The sequence below is a fragment of the Labrus bergylta genome, chromosome 3 (assembly GCF_963930695.1).
Source record: "Labrus bergylta chromosome 3, fLabBer1.1, whole genome shotgun sequence".
Taxonomy (NCBI): Eukaryota; Metazoa; Chordata; class Actinopteri; order Labriformes; family Labridae; genus Labrus; species Labrus bergylta.
Window position 1 is genome coordinate 23,398,633 of NC_089197.1, and position 21,726 is coordinate 23,420,358.

At 39.5% G+C, this 21,726-nt stretch overlaps 1 protein-coding gene across 4 annotated transcripts; it reads left to right on the plus strand.

The window, feature by feature from the left end:
- The first annotated feature begins 370 nt into the window (after window positions 1–370).
- Window positions 371–21,466, plus strand: cyld (cylindromatosis (turban tumor syndrome)). 4 transcript variants are annotated; one of them, XM_020661301.3, is made up of 17 exons: window positions 371–714; window positions 1,977–2,519; window positions 3,821–4,132; window positions 6,653–6,758; window positions 7,424–7,525; window positions 8,056–8,172; window positions 11,854–12,242; window positions 13,259–13,424; window positions 13,520–13,661; window positions 14,177–14,299; window positions 14,586–14,677; window positions 15,048–15,114; window positions 16,123–16,255; window positions 17,514–17,622; window positions 17,848–17,966; window positions 18,343–18,559; window positions 19,151–21,466. In XM_020661301.3, the coding sequence occupies exons 2-17, from the start codon at window positions 2,028–2,030 to the stop codon at window positions 19,333–19,335; spliced, it is 2,871 nt and encodes a 956-aa protein (XP_020516957.1). In that variant the 5' UTR covers window positions 371–714; window positions 1,977–2,027; the 3' UTR covers window positions 19,336–21,466. The 4 variants fall into 4 exon arrangements, with proteins under 4 accessions (XP_020516957.1, XP_020516970.1, XP_020516964.1 ...); XM_020661314.3 differs by lacking the exon at window positions 8,056–8,172; XM_020661308.3 differs by lacking the exon at window positions 7,424–7,525.
- Window positions 21,467–21,726: the final 260 nt, after the last annotated feature.

The window sequence follows — 21,726 nt, forward strand, 5'->3', positions numbered from 1 at the left end:
AATATAGTCTATAACACATATTGGTTATGACAACCGAAAAGACGCCTATTGATCATATTTGGAGAACTGGGTCTACAAACTTTAGGTTCTCTTATGAAAAGAATTGTAAAAATACTTATTTTGATTTTTTTTATAATGGATTTTTTTGATGTTGCTTATAATCAATAATTAATATAAATTATTACCTTAAGTAAATCATTCCCTGAATGCTGCACTTCAACCAAACTATGCGTACTGCATAGATATCTGCCATTCATGGGAAAGCCCCACGGGATGGGGACTTGGTGACAAACACAGTGAACAGCCAATCACAGCTTGAGAAGAAAGAGCCGGACCAATGCCTAACGCAGAGTATTATTACGTCATACATTTACTTCCGTGAGGTCGTCTCCTGTAAATAATATAGATCTCATAACTGTAGCGATACACTGAATTTTTTCAGGTATTTTCCTCGGAGAAATAATTTCTATAAATGCTGATAGTTCACTGAAGAGGATGGCAGTCCTCTGCCAGCCTGCGGCTATCGTTCAGCTCGTCAGGCTAACTTAAGCGTGATACTGGCTGGTTTGGACGCTAGCATTAGCTAGCCATTTAGCTAATCAGAGGTTAATACGGGAGGAACTAAGCTTGTATTCAGAGGCCTGGGTCCAATTGAGATGGATATTTGAAATGACAGTCACTCGTGGCCTCTCCCTGAATTGACGCTTATCAAAGGTAAGGTGTTTATGTCGGAGGTATTTAACGTGTACGACTATTTGTTTGGTTTTAGCTGACGGTACGTTAGCTACTTCCCTCCCTTAAAGGGCCTGTGACTGACAGCTCGTGCCTGGTGATGACACCCCGCTGCTGTGGTTGTCAGGGAAATGTTACTGATAACGAGTAATAATGTTACTGATAACCAGTAATAATGTTACTGATAACCAGTAATAATGTTACTGATAACGAGTAATAATGTTAGTGTCAGCGATTTAAACAAAGCTGTAACAATGTGTGTGGTCGTTCCCATAAAGAACATGTGATGTATGTCAGATCAGATGGTTCATGCTTTTCATTTTCTGTTATTTCTCAGCCGGCTTGAGCTAATGTCAAAAAGATCCTGCGATTATGCTTTTACACTGACAGTGTTGAAATCAGAAATACCCACAGAGGTAATCTTAGAACAGCCTCTTCGGTTGAAGTAAATGATGAATTTGGCGTGAACGTGCTCTTGACTGTGCTGGTGTGCTTGATCATCATCAAATCTGAGGTGTCATCAGGGGAAATCCAAAAGTCTCCTATCTGATTCTTTCAGTCAGCTGCCTGCTCAACATCTATTTATAGAATATTCAAATCAAGTAAATAAGCATATTGTCTCATGACGAGGTCCTTCTCTGAACAGGGGGGCTGCACAGGGATGACTGGGCAGAAGAGAGGGGGACTAAACAAAGCTGAGCTATTAGATTTCACGCCACCAAGCACACTTCAGTAATCAGACTGATAAGATGTGAAGTTGCTTTGCTGTATTCCATCTGATTTCCCACATCAGATTGTCACCTTAATGAAATCAAACGCTGTCTTACCAAATATTCTATCATGCTATGCAGTTTCTTATTTGAATATGGCTCTTTGGAAATCCCTTTACAACTGATTAATGAAATTATCTCCAATTGTTTAGGCCAGTGTCTACTTTTAGACAGAACAGGCATGTAGTGTGCCTGACTTGTTACTTGCTTTCAATCTGTATATGAGTGAGATATGCACTTGCCCTGATGAAATTCTGTATTTTTTTTTCACCAATGGGGTTCAGAGCTACCATAAATCTGTATTTGAATTTTGCGTGATTAATTATTTTATTTATTGATGGACTTTTGTTCTTTTTCAAACCACTGATAACTTCAGCTGCAACAATAACAGCAACAACCATAATTCAATGTGAATGTTTCTTATTGCCCTTTAATTCATTTTTTAATGCTTGCCATATGTTATTGTCTCCACAGACCAGAGGTCAAGCCCGTCTTGATGTTGGACCTCCTGCCTAGCATGCAGCCATGAGCTCTGTTCTGTGGAGCCAGGAGAAGCCCAGTGGGGGATTCAGGGAGGACTGGCGCTTCTATATGGTCATAAAGGAGTGTACAGTGGAGAAGCCTCCCCAGAAGACCCTGAGGATCCCCCGTGGTAGTCTTGGTCAGGCCTGCCAGGAACGTAACAGTCTGGGACGAACATTACCCCCCTGCAAGGGTAAGAAGAGTCTACGCATCCTGGACCAGACCAACGTAGTGCTGAGCCTGGATGAGCGGGACGTCCTGGAGCTGGATGAGAAACTGGCTGAGCTGCTGTTCCCCATCACCAACTGTGAGGAGCGATACGCCCTGCTCTGCAACAAATCACGACTAGAGCGCGTCAGTGATATTGACTGTGGTTCCAAGGTGCGCGTGCAGCTGCGCTCAGGGGATGAACCTTTACCTGGTGTGGTCCGCTTCAAAGGCTCACTGCTCCCTGACAGAGCCCTGTCTGGAATCTGGTTTGGAGTCGAGCTGCTGGTGAGAACTTCTGTGCTTCTTTCTTTCTTTCTTTATTTCATTGAGAGAGTTACATGGTTAGTTTGATAATTGCAGGAGTCATAATAAACGTCATATAAGAAAGGACACTTTGTCCTACGTGGTTTGTACATGTTACTTTCAGTTCACTGAAACCACAAACAGGTTCTTCAGAGCATTCTGAAACCAAGTGATGATGCTTGAACTAAGTCACATTTCTCAATTGTACCAAAATCATTTAAATTGAGCAGACCAACAGTCCATAAATAAAAACATACTACACTTGTGGTCTCTTATCAGTTAGGACAAGAAATACTACTATGTCTGCTACCATTGGCCGTAATAAGTGAAAGCTCTCATGGCAGTTAAAATGAAAGTAAATATTTGTGCTGAAATACAAATACTTTTCCAGATCCTGACTGTTAACAAATAAACATGTCTTGCCTGTTCAAGTAAGCCTTTTTGCTTTCTGTTGTTGAGCTACCATCTTGACTGTTTTGAGCTGTTTCTGCAAAGCAAAAGGCGTTTCTTCCAAAGCTGGGAGAAAAGTTCTGTTTTTGTTTCCCCCACAAACTTTCTGTCTTTCCCTCAAATTTGTAAGATAGAGCCTGTGAACTAAAGTTTGTTTATGAAAGGCTTAAACAAAGCTGCCATGTTTGCCTCGAGGTAAACGATGAGATAGATAATTACAATATTTAAACTTCTGTCTTAGCTGTTTCTTCAATCACAATGATTCATCTTATTATTCATCAGGCCATTTATGATGCACTCTGTGTACAGTACGGTATAATGGGTTGGTTATTGCAGAACAATGATTTTATTCTACTGAGTCCAGCTGTTGTCTTCTTGAGTAGGTGGATGGAGCTCAAATATTCAGTCTGATTTATGTCCTTTACCAAATAAAGATTTCAGTTTTTTTGCTACTAGATGCCAGTAATATTATAGAAGTACTTCAATTTAACCCTTTTTAAAAAAAATCAAAGTGCGTGAGATAGAACAACAAAAACATGTTTCAGACTCTCAGTATTGTTTGTTAGAGTACATTAGTACAACAGTATCTGTACTTACACATTTGAAGGAATGTATTTATCATCGCGCTTAGTCAAGTCTAATATCTGCTGCAGTAATGGATCAAATGCTCTCACAGCTCTATGAGGTTCACTTCCCTCCTCTGATGAATGCTGAACAAGCAGCCTGGCTACATGCCCTATTTGTTATGACAATAAGTTGCCCATCCCTTCTCTTCTATTCTGACTCACTCTCTACACTCCTCTTTTCATATTCCCTTTACTTCGTCCCACCAGGAGGAAGGTCGAGGCCAGGGCTTCACTGAGGGCTCCTACCAGGGGCGCCAACTTTTTCGCTGTGAGGAAGAGTGCGGCGTGTTCGTGGCCCTGGACAAACTTGAACTCTGGGAGGATGAAGATGACGAAGCCTTAGGCGAGTTGGAGGTGGACCACGTTAATTTGGTGGAAGATGACCAGGACTACCCTCCTTTGGAAATCAACTCCAGGGTCCTTGTACAGACCAGGGACGGACCAGAGAGAGGCACCATCATTTATTGTGACCTGCTGCCGGGAAATGAGAGCCTCGGCTACTATGTGGGAGTCGACATGGTAGGGTCTAAAGGGCTACATTTATTGTACCCACCACTGTATTGCTAGACACGTGCAATCCTGAACTGATTTGTTGATTCATTTATAAGTTAATTGACGAAAAAGAAGCAACAATCCAACACTCTCGACTTACTTTTCTATTTCATAAAATCATAACTTGAGGACCTCTTGGTTTTTCAAGGTATATCATACAGATTAGACAGTTAATAAAGCTATTGTTTAAACAATCTACAGATTAATTGACTGCAAGAAAACTACATCCAAAAGCACAGAATTTAGGACCATCTGCTGCTCTCAGTCATTTGAACAGAAAGATATAAGTCATCTTTCTCTCCAAAAATTGGACTTGTCCAACTTTTTTTGGAATGTGATTCCCTGCCATGGATAAGATGAGAAGGTTGATACAATTTCTCTATGTCTAAGTGTTAAATATTAAAAAAAAAGCTTTGGTGAGCTGCTGGCTTTTCTTATTTCTAATCTTAGCATAAAGAAACAGAGAAACAGCTAGCATGGCTCTATCTAAAGGTAACACTAGCATCTGTAAATCTCACTAGTTAATCTGTTGTATCTTGTTGGTTTTATCCGGGCACAACCTGAAGTTTAAAAATAACAAATTGCTGTTTATGTGGAGCACTTTTTCTCGGTAGGGATCAGTAACCTCCTGGAGCCTCTGCAGCTTGCTGCTGAGTTGTCCTACAGCTCTTAATAAACATTGGCCACCTATTTAGTGTGTGGAGGCATTAAAACACAGTACAGATGACCACAGATATCAGGAAATTGAATGGAGGTGCAATTATTGGCCATCACTTAGGAGAGTAAATGGCACTAAATGTAGCCCAGTCATAGGCTGGGGCTGTTTCCTCGTGTAGTCAGGAAGAAAACCTTTTCTTTGATCAAAATTAAACATTTTTAGAGACACTGTTGTTATTACATCACAAGTACATGCATGTGTCAAGCCCAAAATACCTAATGATTTCATCACATGTTGGCTGGGATGTACAGTTTTGTTATTTGCCAAATAAGAAGTGGGTGAGAGGGGCGATTTAGCAAATCTGAGAAGGTGCTTCACTGTCTAGAGAAGTCACCAAAAACAACATGGATTGTTGCTTCTTTTTAAAATTAAGCTAGCTTAAAGGTGCATTATGTAGTTTTGGTGGAGAAATTTGAAAGTTGGAGAAGTGTACAAATTCAGTGGTATGTTCTTAACTCAATGCACAATGTCCTCTGAGTAAAATTTGGTCCCTGTAACACTGTTTGTAGATAAAAATGCTACGCGAGAAGTTATGGTGGAGGGCCACAGTGAAACCGTAATTTTCCTGGTAGATTTTAAGCACTATACAGTGTTTCAGGGACACAATTTTTCTTTAGTAAAGTTTGTGTATTCAGTTCAGAAAATATAGCATAGAATTGTTTCACTTCTCCAACTTTCAAATTTCACCACCAAACCTCCATAGTTCTCCCTTTAAAGTAGATGAAATCTATCTGTGCCCGACCATTTAGTTTCAGTGCTTTGGGTACCAGTTCCCTGGCTAAGGATCTATTACAATGCAAAGGAAAATATCTTCTGTTTAGTAAAGTCAGCCCAATTCCTAATTGGTGTTTAATACCATCAGATTTTCAGTATTTTGATTTGCAGTCGATGTGAGTTTCAGATGAGATGGCTGCTTTTAATGAAGTGAGATGATATGTGCATAGGGACGCTCCGCTTCTGTAGAGGGCAGCAATGTGCAGAAAGTTAGACATTTCCGTTTTTATGTCACATTTCCAGAGTACTTGTCTCAGGTTTTAATCAAGACTAGCATGTGTTTTTGTTTTTCTTCCTCCCTCAGTCTGTATGAGGAAAAAAAGTCTTGTTGCCTGGGATCACTTTTGCTTGTATCTATGACTACTGTTGTCAGGCGGGAGTTGTATTGTAGTCTATTGTAGAGAGAGATGGAAACACATAACTGAGGCATTTGACTGCTGATCGTTAGCAGCAGCACCAACAGCAGCAGCAGCACCCACTCTGTGCATCTGAGCCACCCACACAAAGGCAAGGCAGTCACGCGGGGAGTGAGGTAAAGACTTAGCGCTGTATGACCCAACAGCGTGGCAAGGGTCCAGCAAGCAGCTGAGGGGAGCCCACTGCTCTGCCTCACTCTGCGTCCAGCCTCGCCCTGCCTTCTCTAGCTAGTGGCAGTGGCTACACACTTATCTCAGATTATCCTGCCTGGGCAGAAATCCTGAATTCATACGAAAAAAGAATAGTGTGGTTGTCTCACACAGAATGTAGAGCTTTCAGGGGGAAGGATTGGAGATGGAAGATCTGTGGTTTATCTAAAGAAGATGAGCTGAGCAGTTTGGATTCAGATGAGACACAAAACAGAGGTTTAGGCTTAAACATCATTTTAAGAAAAAGCTAATCGACAATCCTCAAGAAGAGAGAAGAAAAAGAAAACGTTGTGACCACCTTAATCACTTTCTCAGAGATGAACAACACCTGGAAGGTTCCTAAGGTTCTCATGTGTCCAACTCTTTCAGGACAATCCTATCGGGGACTGGGATGGTGTGTTCGATGGGAAGTTGCTGTGTAATTTTGCCAGTTTGGAGCACACCCGACTCGTCCCCATCTGTGACATAATGCCAGGTGAGTCAGCTAGTATGTGTGTTTGCTAAAAATGTTTAGCTGTCCCTCTCGGAGCAGCTCTGAGCTCTTTCTGGGCGTCCCGAGTTTGTGTTTTGCTTGCAGCGGGAAACAGAGAGCCTTTTGTGTCAATGGCTCACTTGTTTTTGAAAGTCAAGTGACATACTCAGGCTCTTTGTTCTCAACATTGGCAAATTGATTTGTTTGTGTGTGCCACTGCTGCCACTTACTATTCAGCATGCATCTGGAATATGTGGAACATTGGGAATATTGTCATTTTCAGATTTGTCGTTTCTCATAAAAGGAAACATGAGCATACATTGTGGCATAGTGGAGCTACTTTATCCGTCACAAAACTAAACCAAGTTATTCATCATTTCCTAATTTGTCATGCTTGTGATGTTGCACCCTTGTGTGGAAAGTGATATCAAATAGAGTTAACAATTTAAGGTTGGTTAATTAGCTATTAAATTCAGTATCAAACTGTATGCCTTGAAATGTCTTATTCTGTTAAACCTCGTGGGAAAGAAATTATAAATCATACTGACGGAGAGTCAATTTTCAGCATGCATTGAAAGTGGGTTGTGGAAGACATTTAGCGCTTGTTACTTTAAAATGCAAAAAGGGGTGTTGTGCCTCTAACGTGGATGTATTTCTGGGCTGTGCAGAGCTTTCGATGCAGGACCAAAGGCTGCAAAAGCACAGTTTTGCCCCCAGAGCTACCAGCAGTGACAAGTCGTCCTCTGGCCAAAGCAAACCAAAGAGCAAAGGTACTGCACTGCTGCCATGATACAAACCGTGTGGTGAGGATGATTCTTAAAGGGGGCCTTCCATCCAAATTGTCTGATAGTGGTTCTGGTTTCACTATATCTAATTCTACAGTTCTAGCTGTTGCTGGGGTCATTTCCTGAAACAAAACTTTTGTTTGTTTTCGAGAGCCCCCGAGTGAACCAGCTCAGGTCAAGCTCGTAGTGATTTTGGCAGTCAAATTGATGAGTTAAACTCTGTTGGTGGAAAGCCCCTTTACAAAGATAATAATAACAACAGAGGTTATGTTTTATTCCTTTCACAGCTGCATTGATTCAATGTAAATGGAATATGTTGTTGGTACTCTGAATTCTTTTATGTCTTTTAAGTTTTTCAATGAGACTACTATTGCGTATCATTTGAGCTTGTACTTATCATTTGTTCCCTTTTAGTCCTCACTTGGTCTGTTGGTGAAATAAGGGACAAAACATGCACACACGCACACATTCTGCTTATCTCTCTGTTTTTTTTTCATGTATTTTGTTATTTCCAGGACTAGATCATCAGTGCGGCAGTAGAAGCAAGTCTGACTTTTACTATACTTTAAATGGCAGCTCTGTTGACCCCCCAGCCCAGTCCAAATCCAAAAGCACATGGTACATTGATGAAGGTAAAACGCGGGTAATTACGGGATGTCAACCATCTTACCGGCAAGCTCCTGTCTACAACAAGCCACACACTAATCTGTTTTGCTAAGGCACACTTTTATAGGGGCTGTATAGTTTTTATTTACTGACATTGGCAGGATCAGGGGTTCTGTTCCCTCTTGGCCAGCTTTTTTACACTATGGTACTGTGGGTTTCTCCTCTGAAGGTAACATACAATCAAGTTTGGTGAGCCCAAATTTTATACATTAACTCATGTATGAGAACACATTTCTCCCACCTGTGAAAAGTCACAAATGTCATGTTAGTTATAAAATGTTAAAACAGACGTGACATGAAGTGTCTTATTATTACGACACACGAGTGTTATCCTCTAACTGATAAACTAGTTACATCACATTAGTTCTACTGTGATTCTAATCTATTATAAGGTATCATTATGAGGCACAATATTTCATAGTTGTATGAAGTCGTTTCATCTACTGCTGTTATTTGTCCAGTAGTACATCAGGGAGTTTTCTAATATGATTTTAGAAACCACTGAACAGAGCTTTGATGCTGAAACAGCAGCATTCAGCTGTCTTCACCACGCTGGCTAATATAAGAAATAGCACCAACACAACTGATCTGATCCTTGAACAGAAATAGTTTCCAGCAAGTTACACGGGAGTTCAAGTGTAGATGTATATTAGACTAAAGCAGGGATTCTTTATGACTTGCTCCCTTCAAAGTATTGTGTGTTTTTCATTGTGAAACAGGCCATCTTAAACTTGTGTGGATGTAATGGATGTAAAGCTCATCACATACACAACATAGGTGTTTACACTTTGTTTATAGAAAGTGTGTGATTTGTTTTTCTTCTTCTGTAGGTGTGTAATATAAAAATAGACCATGACAAAAACAGAAGGGATTAGCTTCTATCACAGTTGGTGTTTTCGATACATTTGTGTTGGTGGAATGTATTTTTTATTTAATATAGATCACAAAAAAGCTTAAAAAAAAAAAAACCCCATTGTGAATCTGTTTATCACGATTCTGATATTGTGCCTCATAATTAAAATACACTTAAATAAATCCAGATTTTTTTTGCAATTAAACTTTTTTGTCTTCCTTTTTTCAAGAAGTTAGAGAGAAATTGACTTCTAATCTAAATACATTTTCTGTTTTTAGAAATTCAGCTGTAGTTCCAGTATTCAGGGACAAAAAGCCCCTTAAATTCTGCATTAAGAGGACGACACAATTAGTTGTAATTCTGTAGACTTCAGTAGAAATGTGGCTCAAACATGTTGTGCAGACAAAGAAACTTCTGTGGTTTGTTGCAGTAGCTTGCTGTAAAGACCTCTCCACTATTCTCGTCCTTCATCACCATTTTAGTGTCAAATTCCACCTGCATGGACTCGTTGGTGTCGCCCTAAGGCTTTTAATAATGCTCAGTGCTGCAAATAACATCTTACCTGGCTATTGTCAATTCACGGCTGCACACACAGTTAATGCAACAGATGCATACTGTGGAATACAATTTGCAGGGCAAAGCTTTAGTAAAAGCCTTTTTTTGTCAGGACTGATTGATTCAGTCAGCACATGGGCTCATTGTTTTGTATTTCTTCTTTTGGGACACAAGCTTATTTCTTTTTTTATTAGAGAAGTGACATGCACATAACATCACCAATACAAGTCAGTTGTGAAGCATTTATTGGTCTTATAAATCCTATTACAACCATTTTGTTCCTTCTTTATATTAATGCATTATTCTGTTAATGATCACACTTGAAATAATGTTTAATTTGTAACCACGACTAGCATGGTCAAGCTTTGAAATTTAGATTATACTAGTTAAACCTGATTGTTTGAATGACTGCAATAGTATTTCAGAATTCATGCAGACATTAAGAGAGGTCAGTTGTAAAAGGCTGACAGCTTATTCACAACTGCGTACTCATCCTGTGAATGTGTAATCATTTTTATGTTTCTCAGGGCCACTTTCCACTTTGTGGTTTTTTTTCTTTTTTTCTATTACGGTGGTTTTGTTTCTGTCGCAACGCCATCAAAACTCCTGACTCCAAACGCCTCCAGTTCTCTCAGTTTAGGTGGAGTTCAAGTGTGATTAATACACTTAAAGGTGAATGCCACCTTTTTAAGAATTCACCCTGTCTTTCCTAAGCTCTTTAAAGCTAGGAGTTGCACGATTAATAACAACAGGATATGAGAATTGAAAGATTCATTTATAATTTGTGTTGAAATTCACAAAATATAATGAAAAATATGTGTTCCTGAAAAAAAAATGTTGTGAGGTTGATGTCTATTTACTAAAAGATTCAATATGTTGTCTGTAATCTCACATGAATAGAAGCAGGAAAGCATTCCCCTGACTGTGTCTGGTTACAGTCTGACCTGTCACTTCTGTAAAGGCTGAATTGTAAAGTTCCAGTTTTCCGCTTTTTATTTTTATTTTTATTTTTTTAACCTTTATTTATCCATGAAAGTCCCATTGAGATTAAAAACCTGTTTTTCAAGGGAGTCCTGGTTTTAATGTTTCTCTGCTCCTGAAACCTTCACAGTAATGTGAAACCTCTTCAGAATTTGAATGGCAGTGACATCCTAAAATGATTAGCCTTAGCAAAGAGTGTTCACCATGATACACAGTATTCTTGTGTGAATTCTTAGATGGGTGGCACCCCCCTTTAACGAACACATGATTTATAAGGAGGTATTTAGAGTTTTGAAATGTGTTTTTTTTTTTGTCAACTCAGCACCTGTGGTCTGTGACTGATGAAATCTCTGAAAATGGTTAATTTGATTCTGTAGATAAACTAAATGAAGTGCTCATGGTTAATACCGGAAAGTTGTTTTATCTCATACCTTTTAGTGAAGTTGATCACAAAACAAATCAGATGGAAAAGAAATCTGAACACTCGTTTCTCAAATCAGTGCATTCAGACCTTTGACCCCAAAACTTGAATTGGGTGGTGACTTTTTTTCTCCTTCCTCATTATTATTGTTATTATTATTATTGTTATTTTTGCATTTAAGTGCTCTGGAATCATTTTTTTAGCAATTTGACACCAATACACACTCTATTCTAATACCGTGCTGTACCTTCAAGTAGACCCCTGATCTAAATCATGGACCAGTCCCTCCAACATGATAAGCAGGGGAGGTTGTTTTTTTTTTAAATACATTAACATTGTAGAGACGACTGCTTTTCATTTTCTACATATTGTTAAGCCTCAGAAAAGTTTCAAATGTCAGCTGTTGTCACATTACAGTCACAATGTGCCAGATATGAAGTATACCCAGAAAAAGGTTTTTTTTCAGTGTATTGGAAAGAAAATTATGACAAATGCACATTAGTCTTTACTACCAATAATACTCAAATGCAGGGCTTTCAGACTGCCAAAAATACCTTGACCTTCTGATGTCATTGAAGTAAAATGGCTTAAACAGCTTCACTAATTTAGATGATGAGTACTGTCTACCTTTTCTAAGCCATTGTGCAGGTTCCTTTCTTTCCTCCCTTCTTTTCTTGCCTCCAGTGTTTGAAGTGCTCACATTGCACAGGAAATTCAGTTTGGTGTTAATTCACTCTTATACACTGATATCTCTGTAATAAAGACAGCATGCGTAATATCATTGTAAAAATTGGATCTTGAATTATGTTTTGTTTTTTTCTGGCTTCTCTCCTGCAGTTGGGGAGGACCCCGCAAAGTCCCTTACTGACACGCCCCCTGACTTCAACCAATCCTCCCCACCCTCCAGAGCCCCGCCCCCTGCCTCGTTGTCCAGTGACAACAAGTTCCACTCTTTGCCGTTCAGCCTGAACCGAAAGCCCGGGCCCATCGACAGCATGAGTCATGGGCCCCTCTCTCTCTCAGTCCAGTCGGTGATGGGAGAGCAGCCTGAGCCCTCGTCACCTGCTGCTCCTCTCTCACCACAGCCTCCCACGCCTCCTCGTGGACAGCCTGGCCTTGAGGTGGGCTCACTGGTAGAGGTAAAGGAGAACCCCCCTCTGTGTGGAGTCATTCGCTGGGTCGGTCTACCTCCTGGCCTGCTGGAGCCTTTGGCGGGGCTGGAGCTGGTGAGAAAACACAGCAACGTCATTTAGGTTACATTATGAGTTACAGAGGAAAAAAAAAAAAAATCCTCTATCAACACAAGCTCATCCACACAAAAGTTGTCTCACCCCCCTTGCTTAAAGCTACTGTGAGGAAGTTTAATTTCATGTTGTGTTTTGCATGTGGTTCATCTAATCTCGTTCATCTTGTCCTGTAGGTTCTTGTTCTTGTTTTCACAGTGAACACATTGTTCACTGTGAATCTTATAGTGAAAATTAGCAAAGAGCAACAGTTATGGGCATTAAAATGAACATAAAAATAATCCATCTTCTTACTGAGACATCAGTATTCATTTCAGTATGTTTCATAACCAATTTCAAACAGGAGCTTTAAATGGCTTTATAGGAAATTATCATTGATGAATAGTTTATTATTCTGCTAACATGTTTCTGTGTTGGTTAAAACAAATTCATAAGCAAATTTTCTTATTGACATTCATGCTGAAAGTCAGACATCAATATCTGAACTACTTTCACTGAGGTCAGTAATTTATGCTTTATATAAAGACTTGGTTAAGTTGGGTCAGTGAGCCTGGCTTTTTCCATTTGTAATAAAAATGTCCCTGTAGCTAAATAAAAACACAAATGTAAATCTTTGAATAACAGTTGTTTTCACCGGAGATTTTCTGCCGTAGTGTTTTCTAACATGGCACTGTCACACCCTGGTTTCTCTTCTTGTTTCCTAGCAACCTCATAGTGAAGATAAGATATGAGGAAGTCACTTTGACCACCAAAAAACCATTTCATGTGTTAAGAAAATGTTGAACTTTTCCTTTAAAACATAACCCCATCATTGTATTTTTAATATCAATTGCTTGTTTGAACATGAAGCAGTGTTAGTAGAAGGTCTGACAAATAATGAAGAAAGAAAGTTAAATATCTACTAAGTCAGGTTTAAGTACAAGAACAGGTCAAATAATTTTTGTACAAACATGCAGTACTGGACAATCATTCTATTATACCATTTGACTCTCTTTCAGGAGGAAGAGTGCCCTGGTTGCACTGACGGCACCTTTAAAGGTACTCGATACTTCACCTGCCCACCCAAAAAAGCTCTGTTTGTGAAGCTCAAGTGCTGCCGGCCTGACTCCCGCTTTCCGTCCCTGCATCACTCGTCCAACCCCATTGAACGATGCAACTCCATCGGTGAGTCAGAAGAAGGAAGGATTTATTACAGTAACAAAAATCACCATTGTCTCAACGACTTTGTGTTAGTGCTTTTTCTGTTGGTGTTTTCACAGCTTTTGGGGGTTACCTTAGTGAGGTAGTACATGAAAACACTCCTCCCCGCACAGAAAATGACGGTCTGGATGTCATGGTGGGAAAGAAGAAAGGCATCCAGGGTCATTACAACTCCTGCTACTTGGATTCCACCCTCTTCTGGTGGGTACTCTTTTAGTCTTAGTTGCAGTTTATGCTATGTTTGATTAACTTTAGACTTTAGTTACATTGATTGGCTGCATGGGGCTTCCTCAGCGAGCAGCGCTGTGTTTGCCCAGAGGCAGAAGCTTGTTAGTAAACTGTTGTGACTTTGCCCACTGGCAGGTTGTACTCCTGCCGTGAGCAGGCTGGTGGATAGTGGATCTATTGTTTCTGCCAACTCTGCCAAAGGGCCATTAAAAAAACGACTTTACTTCTCTAAAGAACAGTAAACGCTTTGATTACAGTTTGATCAGTGTGGAGTTTTACAATTTGGTTTAAATTTACCTTTAAAAAATATTGTATTAAAAAAAAGTATTCAACAGAAAATCCAGGCCAAGGGCTTTCCATTGAAAAAATTGTCTTAATTAACTACACAAAGAACACAAATGCAACTTCAAAAAGTTCATGACGTGAAGAAAAGACACATGATGACACATCCTAATGGTATTCCCCTGATTGTATTCTCTGTTCTGCAGTCTTTTCTCCTTCAGCTCTGTACTGGACACGGTTTTACTGAGACCCCGCTCAAAGACTGATGTGGAGTATTACAGAGAGACCCAAGAGCTGTTACGCACCGAGATAGTCAACCCACTGCGCATGTAAGTCAGACAGGTTTCACTTCACACAGTGCAGCCATCTCTTGGCTTATCACATTTATTCATATTGTCAGGTTTTAACCCAGTGATATCATCACCTTTACAGAAAGCTCAAAGCTTTTCACAAAGCATGTTCTTTTTCAAGTTTGAATAGGAGCTAAAACATGGTTTGGCTACAGATCATTAAAAATCAGACCCAGCATACCATAATCTGAGTTCATAATTCACTTCCTTAAACCCTGAATGTAGCATAAGACATGTATTTATTTTCTTCTTCTTTGTCCTGTAGACATGGGTATGTTTGTGCCACCAAAGTGATGAAGTTAAGGAGAATACTGGAGAAAGTAGAAGCTGCCTCTGGATTTACCTCTGAAGAAAAAGGTAGGATAATGAGAGGGATAAACTATTTGTCTTTCAACAATGACTTGTAAATGTTTGACTGTTCTCAGTTTTGACTTTTTTTTTTAAACCTTTTTTTCTATTCCACATCGTCTCAACGTATCTAATTTTTTGAAGTGAGAGTTATTGATTTTTTAAGTTAAACATTTTAAGTACACAACCAAGTCTATAGGAAGTGTGAAGTATTACTGTATGTGCCACTGCAAGTCATGAAAAACAAAAGGAATCAGCAACTTGAAGATGTTTTACACATTGTTGCTATGAACTTTACTGCAGTTATTGTGCCTGTGTGTGATTATCATTCATAATGAAAAGCTACCTCCCATCTCATGGACGCACATTTGTTATGCAGATCCTGAGGAGTTCCTTAATATCCTTTTTCATCACATTCTAAGGGTGGACCCTTTGCTCAAGCTAAGGTGAGTCATAACTCACCTGCATCTGTGGCTTCATCTAAGGAGATATAAGCACACCATTGTTTGTACTGAAACTGTAACATTGACATCTTGTGATTTTCTAGTAGCTTTTCTTTGCCGAGCAGAAGATGTGGCTGGAATAGTTAGAGTTATTACTTTACCTTCACAAACCTCAAGCATGACATGTGGGTGTGATTTATCGGTACATGTCTCTTATTGATTTGTTTACCAGACAACGGAAATGTGACTCAAAGCACATGACTATTGAACTTCAAATTGTATCCGACCTTCTCTAAATCTGCAACATGTAGATTGGCACAGACACACCAGGTTTCACTTCTGCAACAGTGCTTACATTTGAGATGTAATGGTAGATAGTGTGGTTGAACTGTCAAGTTTTTTGGTCACATTATAAAACTCCCCCTCTCGTCATGTTTAAGGACCTTTGGTTCATCAGTGAGTAGAATTAAAGATTCTGACAGCTAGTTGTCATCATTCAGTTTACTTTTTGTATTATGTAGCAGTTTGTTTTCCATAGTAGCTCTATAGTTAAAAAAAAAAAGACATATTCTGTTATTCACACTGAAACAAAGCATTAATGGAGTCTTTAAACCTTGACATATAACATGACTAATCTGAAACATGAAGCTAGCTCAGAGATGAAAAACTACAACATTGTTGAATCTGTCTTTAAACTTAAACAGGGACACGATACATATGTTCAGAAAGTGTTTAATTTAAACGTTTATTTTAAACTGTCTGATGATCAGTCTGCTTTATACTGCTTTTATAACACAAGCTTTTGAGAAACTTGTTAACAATTACCAGCACATTTAATGAATCCCTCCTGATGTCTATATTTTATTAAAAGCCCTTGTTAGGTATTGATTTATAAATTACTTTAGTACTAAAGGGGCTCCTTCAAATACAATAGTTAAAGTCACAGTCAGAGTGCCCTAAATTTTTTTTAAGATTGGAAAGCTTTGCTTGAAATGTATTTGTGTTTTTCAGGTCAGCAGGACAGAAGGTCCAGGACTGTTACTTTTACCAGATTTTCATGGACAAAAAGGACAAGGTGGGAGTTCCCACCATCCAGCAGCTCCTGGAGTGGTCCTTCATCAACAGTGACCTCAAGTTTGCAGAGGTGAATTTCATTTGGTTTAAACTTGTTGTTATAAAACATTAGCCTGAACTGATAAGTAAGATTTGTGATTTTGATTCAGGCTTGTTTGGCACTGTAATTCCTAGACTACAGATTACCACACAAATCTTTGAAATAGATCTGGATTATACAAAACAAGATGTTCATTGATACCAAGAGGGGACATTTTAGTAGGAATAGGATAGAGAATAGTGGCAAATCCACAAATAACAAACACAGTGTACAAAAACTAAAATAATATCAGTAGAAATATACAAACTACCCAATTTAGGCTACAAAAATACCCCCATGCTCAAAGTTTTGCACCCCACCTTCATGTTACATTTCAGTAATAATTACTATTGTACTGATTACAATCTGTGCCAGCAATCATTCATCAAGTGTTCCAGAAACATAATGCAACATGTAATGCGACTGTAATGTTATCTTTAGATTATGGATATAAGCCACTTTAAATCTTTGGGTATTAATGGCCGTTGTAAATGTAGCATTTTTATATAGAACAGTCAGAAACAGTCCTCAGGAGAATGTAAATAGAGGTATAGACAGAGCTCTACATACTTCTGAATGGCTTCAGGGTATATGGCTTTGGAAACAAAGTTTGAATCAATTATTTGATCTGAAAACACACCAGGTCTTTCTCTAGCCTCACATGTTTGTAACAATTCTCTTTTGGGAATATTGATCATTCAAAAAGTACTTTTTTTTTCTCAGCACATGCGTATTTCCTTTCCAAAATCTAAGCTGAAGATCAATTTTTAATTATTAATTATATATTTTTTTTTAAGATTATTTTTGGGGCTTTTTGTACCTTCAATTGAGAGATAGGACAGTGGATAGAGAGAGAGTGGGGAATGAGATGCGAGAAAGGAGCCACCCGCTTGGAAGATTATAGCCTCCATATATGGGGCGTGCGCACTTAACACTGCGCCACCAGCGCCCCCACTTACTGAAGTTTTGATTGTTTTAGTATCGACATGCATAGGGACTTAGGGAAAATGGGAATAGGGGCCTTCTTCTGTCCCGTCTTTCTTACCAACTGCCAGAAGGATCAACCCCACAGCGACAAATATGTCTTAACTGTTACTGTCTGTAATTTGTTAGATATGCAGTACCCTCTTAAAGCTTTGTAAGAAGCCTTCGTCCATAGGTCTCAGTTCCTGTGTTCACTGAGATTGGCTGATACTGCCTTGTTGACATAAGTTTTCTTTTTCTGTTTTGCCTGTATAACCCTTCCCAGGCTCCCTCCTGCCTTATCATCCAAATGCCCCGCTTCGGCAAGGACTTCAAAATGTTCAACAAGATTTTCCCCTCACTAGAGTTAGACATCACAGACCTTCTTGAAGACAGTGAGTTGAAGCTAATATTTTTTTTCTGGATGTTTTTTTGTTGATCAGACTTGATTCAGATCTGTGTGACATTTGTTTTTGATATCCCTGATACTCCCTGTCACTGATACTCCGCTGAGATGAAGTAACTTTCTTGTTTTCAAACTTACTCTTGACATATTTGATGAACTATATGTTTATGTTTTGTGTCAGCCAGAATAAAGGGTTTATGTTTTTATTATCCAGCACCCAGGGAGTGTCGGATCTGTGGAGGCCTGGCTCTCTACGAGTGTCGAGACTGTTATGAGGACGGGGACATTACAGCTGGCAAGATCAAACAGTTCTGTGAAAAGTGCAATACACAGGTAAACAAAAGAGGGCGTTATTGCAACACCAGTCCAACAAAAACGTAGCTGTAAAGTCTAAGTCTAAACCGGCCACTTGGTGGCGCCAAAGCCAAAAGAATCAAACTGTTTCAGAGCAGAAGTTCAGTTGCAGGAGAGTTGATTCCAAAGTAGGTTATTAGACATGTTCTGTTCCTTTCATCTAGCAGTACTCTGTACTGGAAACGAAACACAGATTAACTTATTTCTAAACCCCTATGTGGAAATACAATATTTTCTTACTGTGACTTGAAATATGAATGTGTATGACAATTGTTTAAATGATATTACTTCATCTTAAAAGACCGATTCCATAAGCAGTCTATGATGCAGTGTTGGCCTGCTTGTACTGATTTAGGTCCACCTCCACCCGAGGAGGAAAACTCATCGGCACGGCAAACTGTCTGTCCCTAAGGAGCTGCAAGACGGGATGGGGCGGCAGGGCAGTTATCCCCGCCAGAGGATGGAGCTGTTCGCTGTGCTGTGCATTGAAACCAGTCACTATGTGGCCTTTGTCAAGTACGGCAGTGCAGATTCTGCCTGGCTCTTCTTCGACAGCATGGCAGACCGTGATGGTAGGTGTCATGGTCTTTTAAGGCTGTTATAGTTTTGACATCAAACTGATCCTTGACCTGAATTTAAGTACAGAGAAGTTGTTTCAGTACCACAAATGGTATTATAGTAAGAAATACATACATATATAAAGATACAATGTCCCAATGATTTGAGATACACAAAAAGATTATACAGATGATTTCCTGATTTCTTTTATTAGTTGAGTAATTGTTTGATCAGTCACATTTCTGGATTTAGTCAACCATTGGTCTGCCATTTGAAATAACCTGAAGTCACTATAAGAACTACTTGATATAGTGTTTGGCATCATTGCTTGTTAAAATAATGTGCTCATTCAATCATCACAACAGTTTGTCATTATTTTATGTTGATCAACCAATTGAATATCAGCTAAATGTTAATTGCGGGATTTTTGTAAAAATGTTTTGATTAAAGTCGGAACATTGAACAACACCAGAAAGAATTTCAAACAGCTCTACAGTCATATCTGCCTTTGGTAACTTATGGGAAACGCTGTGAATTATGTTGTGAATATGGCTTTGCTGATTAATAAACATGTCGTTTGAATGATGGCTCGTGTGTCTTTGCAGGAGGGCAGAATGGTTTCAACATCCCCCAGGTGTCTCCTTGTCCGGAGGTGGAGGCCTACCTGAAAATGACCCCGGAGGAGCTGCACGCCCTGGATCCTAAGAGCATCCAGGGCCAGGCCCGACGCCTGCTGTGCGACGCCTACATGTGCATGTACCAGAGCCCAACCATGAGCCTGTACAAGTAGAATCCTCCTCTCCCCCAACCCCTCCATCCCTGTCCCTCAGCCACACCACCTCCCCTTCTCCCACGGCAGGAGATTCCCAGAAAGACCAAAAATGAAAAATAAACTGAAAGAAGAAAGGCTGCCAGCTAGCAGGGGTGCTGTCTGGAGTTAGCCCCCTACTCCACCTCTCCTCTATGCCTGCTCTTCAGAGGGTGGAGAGATGGAAGAGAAGGGAGGGAGAAGCCTATTTGCACTGTGCATTAGTTGAAGTGTTGTGTTCTTCATGTATAGTCCTATGTAGCTTCCCTGTGTCTCACAGCTGAGCATCTGTGTTGGCTGATGAAGCAAAGGTATAGGCCTTATGACGGTTCACTCCCTGTTCAGGGAGGAAGGGGGTAGAAGATGCGAGGGAGGGTATATTCGCTTCGCCACGCCAACAGACATGTGCAACAGAAACAAAATGAGCTAGTGGGAGGACCTCGGTCACCTCATTTACCTTAAGAAAAGAGGAGTTGTGCTATTCTTAATCACTGTAAAAGTCGGGAGCTTTTCATAATGCCACATTAAGGAAGCAACGGAGTGCACAAAATCCTCATCCAACATGTGTGTACTGTTCTAAAAACTTGTGTAAAAACTCTTAGTAGCATAGATTTCTCCAGGTAGTTACAGCAACAGTATAGATGTCAACCTACTGTGCATTTGCATTAAGACCAGAGTATTCTGCTCTTTGTGAACTGGTTTGCATATTTCCCATCACGCTGTTTCATTGTCTATACAGTACATGTTTTGCAGAAACAGATGTAGCCATTGTAAAAGTCTCACGTTCTGCTGCATACTCGCTCGACCAATGCTGCACTTTTTGCTCTATCCCCGAGTGGACCGATCAGGAAACATTTAGGTTTTTGCTTCTTTTCTTTTTTTTCTTTCTCACATTGGAAGCCAGAGGGAGTGCTAATTTGTAGGTTGGGAGACATCAGAGTTTTGTGTTACAGAATACAAATGTGCTTCTTTTCTGTAGCTGTAAAGAACGCTCTGCATTGCTAATGCAGGTTAGATGCCAGATAAATGCATGAAGGGAGACTTGTACAATGGCTCCTGTTGTAGAGCTGTTTGGTGGAGCACTCTGTGCATTCAAAGGGTCAACGAGGTGAAATACTGGAAAAGTCTGGCTGTTTCCTTTAATAAGGGACAGTATGATGTTTCACATTAAGTGTTTTTTTTTTTTTTTCAAGACTCCTGCTAATGACTAAATTTAAATTATATCTTATGTTTACAAAGCCTTTTTCTCTGCCAGTCAAGGCAAGTATTGACTCTCGCTGCCTTCCATGAAGATGTGACATGCAATGTTTCCAGCCACACAACACATAACAACAAATTGTGATCAAATATTATTATTTATTATATTCTAATCATATTACAAACGCCTGTGTCGTCCTTTTTTTTTTAAGAAAATGAATCGGGGCTGATTATACTGACCTGGGTACTGCTTGTCCTCTTCCACTGTATAATGAAGTGAGTTATTGTAGTTTACGCTCTCTCATAGCAACTACTGAATGTTAATAGTGACATGTTGAACAGTGTAGAGTTAAAGGACAGGATGAGGACAAAAGGCTTGGAACCTTTGGTAACCACATACAAATATATATGTATAAAAACATTAAGAAAATATTTATCCTTGATTGATTAAACAGTACATAAAGCCTAAAGATCATGTTATGGATCGAGACAAAGCATTAGTTTTTTATATATCACATATAATTAGATGAAATCAACAAACTGCACAAGTTGGCATCAGCATTACACATCGTTTTCCTGCATCACAACTGACTCATGGATTCTGTTGTGAGTATTAACAAACTTATTAGGGTTTTATAAATGCAGTTCCAGCTGGCAGATCCCATTTTGCTCTGTGGTGGTTTCCTCTGTCAAAGGGATCCTGACAGGAGACCTTCCTGTGTGAGTGAACTTTTTTTCTGCACTGCTGAAGCTTGTAACTGACTGGAGCCTTGTTCTCTGGGAGAGAATTCTCAGAACGGAGGATGGGACTTTTATTTTCTGTTGCATCTGTACAGTTGACATATGTAACAGGTGGAAACTTAATGTCAGTGATGTTCCTGTCAATGTTAACAAAATAAAGCCCATTTTGAAGGCATGTTGTGAGTGTTGTGACAGCAGATCTGGCTTAACTTGTGTGGGACAGTGGATCAGCTTCAAGGGTTGTCGTAAGATGCTCATCTTGCAGAAGCCTTGAGAGTGGTATCAGAGAAAGGTAAGCATATTATTTATATTTATTATTAATGTAGTATGGTTTGGAGAGTATTTGAACAACATCAATGGGGCAGGGGTACTATGGAGTGTAGGAAGTAAGTATTAGAAATAGAATAGAAAGCCTTTATTTCTCCTCATCTACAA